The sequence below is a fragment of the Pseudochaenichthys georgianus genome, chromosome 5, assembly GCF_902827115.2.
Source record: "Pseudochaenichthys georgianus chromosome 5, fPseGeo1.2, whole genome shotgun sequence".
In the NCBI taxonomy this organism is placed as follows: Eukaryota; Metazoa; Chordata; class Actinopteri; order Perciformes; family Channichthyidae; genus Pseudochaenichthys; species Pseudochaenichthys georgianus.
In genome coordinates, this window is record NC_047507.1 from 29,843,846 (window position 1) to 29,850,007 (window position 6,162).

Sequence of the window (6,162 nt, forward strand, 5' to 3'; positions counted from 1 at the left end):
TTTGTTCCGGCTGTGTATTTTCAAATTCTAGTGCAATCGAGCTGGTTTCTCCAAAATGACCTACCCCACCTTTAAGTTTAATTTGAGTGACTGTTCTTGTTATTTTTACTATCCCAATCACTGGTGTACAGTAACACTGCAAAAACCAATAAAGGATTTTTCTATCTGATCTTATGCTTTTGTCTACAGTATTTGTGAAATGTGTAGATTTACTCAAACACTTCGGTGCAAAAAAAGGTTATATTTGTTTGTATCATCTTGTTATTTTAGCTCGAGGCTGCCAAGAAGTCCTACCACATGGCCTGCAAAGAGGAGAAGCTGGCGTCCACCAGAGAGGCCAACAGTAAGGGAGAGGCCTCAGCGGCCGCTGACCAGCAGAAGAAACTCTCGGAGAAACTGGAAAAATGCAAACAGGACTCACAGAAGGTGAGAGCATCGACTATCGGTGCTTATGCAGGAGCTGTTTTCTACAATTAAGCCAAAATCCACTCACAGGCTATTTTAAGATGTAGAGCTGGTTTCTCTGGGCCGAGTGTTATAAAGGCAACACAGCTGTGTCCAGTGTAGCATTATTAATGTGTGACTGAATACTACACCTCCCCCTTTCCATCACTACTCCAACATTAGCTTCCCTCTTGCCTAAGTGGCTCCGGTCCCATTGAAATCCCTTGACCTTCACACTAGATTCTTTCTTATGCTTTGAAAACCCGTTTATGACACTTGGAAGGTTGTTAGCATTGACCACTGGACAAGCTTGTGTTGTCCCCAGATCAGTGAGATCTCGTCAAATATCATTTATTTCTGTTAAGTGTATATTTTGTGTGTGTGTGTTTCCACCTAGGCCAAGGAGAAGTATGAGAAGGCTCTGGATGAGCTGAGTAAGTGCACTCCGCAGTACATGGAGAACATGGAGCTGGTGTTCGATCAGTCCCAGCAGTTTGAGGAGAAGAGGCTCAGCTTCCTCAGGGAGGTGCTGTTGGACGTCAAGCGCCACCTCAACCTCACAGAAGACGAAAGGTTTTGAAATGTTTATAAAACTGTTTAAAAGACGAGAAATCAGATAATCCTTTACATGTACTAAATCCTCACTATCATCTTCACAGCTATGCCGCAGTGTACGAAGAACTTGAACGCACTATCACATTGTCCAGCCCGCAGGAAGATCTGAAGTGGTTCAGCAACACTCACGGCCCCGGCATGCATATGAACTGGCCACAGTTTGAGGTAGAGACACAAGACCAATAAGGCATCATCACTATGGGCCCTGCAGTGTTATGCTTTAAACAGTAGGAAAGGAATAGTATGACATTATGGGACATACCCTTTTAGATCCTTGCTCAGAGTTAGATAAGAAAATGTATAAAACCTTCATGTGTGTATCCTTACTATGATGCTAAAGCTAGTCAGAAAGCTTAACATAGCATAAAGAGAGGGAGAAAGGGGAAACATTTAGCCTGGCTTTGTCTTAATTTAACTAATAAAAATGTAATCCAACATCTTGTATATTTAATTCAAGTGTATGTTATGTGGTGGCAGACTCTTGTGAAGGCCTTTTCATTAGTCAAAAATAAAACGTGTCTCCGAATTGTGATTCAGATCCACTACAAAACTGAATAGGTTCTTCCTTTGCCCAGGCTCCACCTTTCAAACAAGTTTAATTTAGATTTTTCTGAAATGCTGCTTACAAACACATAATGGAGATAACATTAAGTAAAGTGGGAGCCGACCATTTTCCAAAAATGTGTAAAAATGTATTGGGTAAAGTTATGGAGCAACGTATTGATAAGTGCCAGAAGGCAAGGCTCTCAATCCACGGGTCCATCACTGGTTCGGGCTCCTGGTAAGGCTGCCATAAGGAGGGAAGTGTGGGGCCCTCAGCTGGAAGTGCTACCTCCGCGACCCGACACCGGATAAGCGGTAGAAGATGGATGGATGGTATTGTCAGGGAGCATTATATTGATAGATGTGACTCAAAATATATAATAATTAAACGTGACACACTGAGTGCTACCTGGATTTAAAGACTATTTCCTGTGCAGTGCAAACATCCAAAGCTAAATATGCTGTCTCTTGTTTTTTTCAGGAATACAACCCCGACCTTACCCATAACATTTCAAAGAAAGAAAAGTTGAAGAAAAGCAGCGACGGCGTCATGCTGACCCACGTCACAACAGCAGTCAACCACGCTCAAGCTGAAGACCGGGGGAGGTAAGATTAAACACCATTTTAGTAATATTCTTCATTTTATTTAGCAGATGTTTGCAATATTCCCAATTCCGAGAGAGATTGTCCATCACCACACTGTCTTTGCATAGTATTTTATTCATCTTCTAACCACAACACAGTACAACGAAAGTACTGTAATGGTTTTGCAGGAATATTTATTTAAAAATGTATTAAGTAAAGGAAAAACACTGACTGCACACACTTCAACAGAGTAAAACAGACACAGTTGCAGTCGCAGCAGAGGTAGCATTTTGACTTCCTGACATTGATCGATGTTGCTGTTGAAACTGAGCATCAATGTTCTTCTGAAATGTTTCAGTGTGAGCAGCTACGAGAAGAACCAGGCGTACATGGCCTCCACAGAGTGGTCGGACGAGGATCAGACCGCCCCAGACTCGGGCAACGACACCAACGGAGGAGCGAACCCCTTCGAAGAGGACGCGGTGAAAGGCGTGAGAGTGAGAGCGCTGTACGACTACGACGGACAAGAGCAGGACGAGCTCAGCTTCAGAGCAGGTGAGGGTTCCGTTTTACATAGAAAGATGAATCTAGAAAACAGTGAATCCCTGCAACTCAAGCTAGCAAAGATTTTCAAACGAACCTAAGATTGTCAAGAATTGTTCCTGCTGCCATACTGTCTTTATGTTTCATAAAGTCAAACGAAGGACAAGACAAATCTTAAGAGTATCTGTAGTCGTCTTGGTAGCACAAGGTTCTGTATAACACCAATGCCCTATGAACTAGGTTTGCATTTCAATAGAGGATTGGCTCTCAATCACATTTCCAGTATTTATGCTAAGCTAAGCCGCTACCGAATGAAGCTTAACATGAAATAGATAGATATGAAAGTCATCTATTCCTCCTAAATAAAACTGTTCAGCATATTTCCCCATATGCCAAACTATTCCTTTCAAAGCACTTTGTACAAAATCAGACACTCACAGACAGTATTTTTGGTGGAATATCACTTTATATTCTTGTTGACTGCTATGATTAACATTGACTGAAGTCACATAATCTCTTGTTGTTGTTTATTTCTGTCGCCTCTCCTATGATAAAGGGGACGAGCTGATTAAGCTTGAAGACGAGGACGAGCAGGGTTGGTGTAAAGGTCGCCTAGAGAGCGGCCAGCTGGGTCTTTACCCGGCCAATTACGTGGAGCCGATGTAGCTGCTGGAGGGCAAAACCCAGACTGAACCGTCCAGTCATAACTGCACATTGCCAGAGACTTGAGGGCAAAGCTTCCTTTTCACGTTGGGCGTAGAGAGCCGTCTTCATCTCATCACAGCGAAAGACTTTACTAAATCATCATCCAGATCATGAAACTAAATCATCATCCTGATACTGCACCTGAAGCAAAAGTATTTCAGTCTCTTTTCTGTGTAGCTGTGTTTGATTTCAGTTGTGATGCTAACATGCTACACAGTGTGTTCTCTCATCTTGACACTGACACAGTATCGTCAGTCGTGCCTGGATAGCCTGAGCTATGCATTGTGCATTTCATGTATATATATTTTTTTTACAGTCTGGATGCTTGTACAGTTTTTTCTCATTGAATACAGTGTTTTTTCCTCTCTGTGAAATATGTACACGTTTAAAATTAAAGGAATAGTTTTGGGGTATTTACTTATTTGCTTTCCTTCTGAGAAGTTGATTGATACTACTTTCATGTTTGTGAAGTGAAGCTACATCCAGGGCCAGATTAGCTTAGCCTAGCATAAAGACTAAAACAGCTAACCTTGCTTTGTTTGAAAGAAACCAAAAATACCTACCACCTCCTGTAAAGCTCAAAAGTTAACAATTGAAAATGTACTCCAGAGAGTGTTAGGCTTGCAGTTTCAGCTGCGTTAACCTATACAAAATTGTGAATAATCGATAAACAGCAGTTTAAGGAATCATTGCGTCTGGCCAAAAAATATATTTAGCACAAACCCCCCCCCTCCATTAAACCACAACTGGTCACTTTTTTGTACAAATTAAACAAACGAAAAACACAATTCTATTTAGGAAGTTTCAAAAAATGTCCCAAATTGGGATCAATAAAGTACATCTTATCTTATCTTAAAAACCAGTCTAGTCTAGCTGACTTCCTCATGCTTAACGTCTTTATGCCATGCTAAGCTAACTAGCTATGGCTTCACATGTAGTGCACAAACATGAAAGTAGTACTGATCGTCTCATCTTATTCTCGGCTGAATAAGCAGAATAAGTATATTTAAAACTATTCCTTTAATACATGTCGTTGTTTTCCTGCTGCTCTCCATAGCATGACACTGAATTAGCATTATGGACCGAGATAATAGACAGCTCATCATCAGTATAACAAACACACACATTCACTGAGCAGAGCTTCTCTTTGAAATGGAAAAATGAGTTGTTTACACTTCCCTCCGCTGTCACTGATACTGTTAGAACTATCACATTTCATTCTGTGTGTCCTCCTGTTTTGTCTTGATGCACAAATGGACTCATAATAACCCCATGCGCACTGAACAAACCTGCCTGGAAACAACTTCATTTCACATCCTAGGATTTATTTATTCATCTCCAATCGACTGCTGCAGCTAATTGTTTACTATGAGTGAATGTTAGTGACTTGGCATTATCAGCTTCCAGCTCCTGTCTCTCTGATTGTGTGCATGCTGATCCCACACACTGTTAACCGCTCTGGTCTGGACTGATCCAGTGCATGGCCTCAATTTGTTTCCACCAAATTATTCACAGTGTCTTGATGGAATTAAAACCCTTATCAGATGACAATGATGCCATTGATTTGCATTGCATAACATAGTCGGACATGATTGGTCTATTTCAGTGTGTACCAAATGTACACGTCTTTATTGCTTATTTTGTTTTAATCAAAAAATCAAACTAAGAGTAGAAGTGCATGTTGATTGGTTCGTTGCTCCGGGTAACCACAGGTGTTGGTGTAAACTACACCGATGTCGATGAGTAATGTTGGTGTAGTTTTACTGACGCAGACAGAAAAGGCTGCACAAAAGAGCAGAAAGAGGATCTGTGTCTGAAATATTGATGAGACAGTGGCCTTTTATTGCTCTAACAGAGAAGTTCACTTTTAAAAGATCCAGTAGGGCAATGTCTCTTGTACTCTGTCTGTGCTTCTGTGTGCTTTAAAAAAAAAAAAATGTTGCTCTTTGTAAGCACTGGGGGGTGAAATCAACATTGCCTTATCAAAATCTACCACCCGACAACTGCAGAGACTCTCAACCATCATGTTAAACAAAGTGAACTCGCCTCGACTGAATCTGACAGCTGTACTCCGGCTCAGTTTACACACCGACACAACACGCAGGACTTCTTCGTGATGACTGAAGATGAGTTTAAACTTTAAAGGTTTAAAACGTGTATTTTCAATGTATGGGACTCTTGACAAGTGTACTGTAAAAGCTACAACTGCTGCATCCACTGTGACACTCCTGTGATACACTGAATAACCGTAAATCATATTTAAAAAAACATAAATGCTTCTCTCTTTTCTGTCTGAAAACATTCATCTGCAATGTTGAGGGGAACTTTTAGAAGGCTTTATCTTTCTTTTCTTAGCATAGTGCTGTTATTTCCAAACTGTAGTGCCTGTTTATCTGCATACGCAAAAAATAAAAGATGTCATCAGAAAACTCTGAGGCATATGAGACTCTTTGCGATTAAAATGTGTAAATTTGACCACATTTCAACACATGTTATTGTAAAAAAATTGGATCCTTTACATAAGTTAATGTGCAATATCACAGTAAGATAGAAGTCCTGCCTAAGCATGTCAGTCTAAGTATGAAAGGGTAAAGTGTACCTAAAGTGCAAGTGGAGTCTTTAAGCAGGGAAAATATTGTGTGACTGACTATTAAACATTATATTATTAGATAATTATTGCTGATGAATGAATGTACCTGTTGTTGTGTAGTTAGATTTCGAATAATG

General features: G+C 40.5%; 1 protein-coding gene across 3 annotated transcripts in view; it reads left to right on the forward strand.

Annotated features, from left to right (window-relative positions):
• Window positions 1-5,835, forward strand: part of pacsin1b (protein kinase C and casein kinase substrate in neurons 1b) — a 31,290-nt gene extending 25,455 nt beyond the window's left edge. For all 3 annotated transcript variants that reach the window (XM_034083938.2, XM_034083937.2, XM_034083939.2), the window contains exons 5-10: window positions 271-426; window positions 842-1,017; window positions 1,104-1,224; window positions 2,084-2,208; window positions 2,546-2,742; window positions 3,287-5,835. In XM_034083938.2, the coding sequence (XP_033939829.1) occupies window positions 271-426; window positions 842-1,017; window positions 1,104-1,224; window positions 2,084-2,208; window positions 2,546-2,742; window positions 3,287-3,396 (885 nt within the window). In that variant the 3' untranslated portion in view covers window positions 3,397-5,835. The remainder of the gene's footprint in view (window positions 1-270; window positions 427-841; window positions 1,018-1,103; window positions 1,225-2,083; window positions 2,209-2,545; window positions 2,743-3,286) is intronic.
• Window positions 5,836-6,162: the final 327 nt, after the last annotated feature.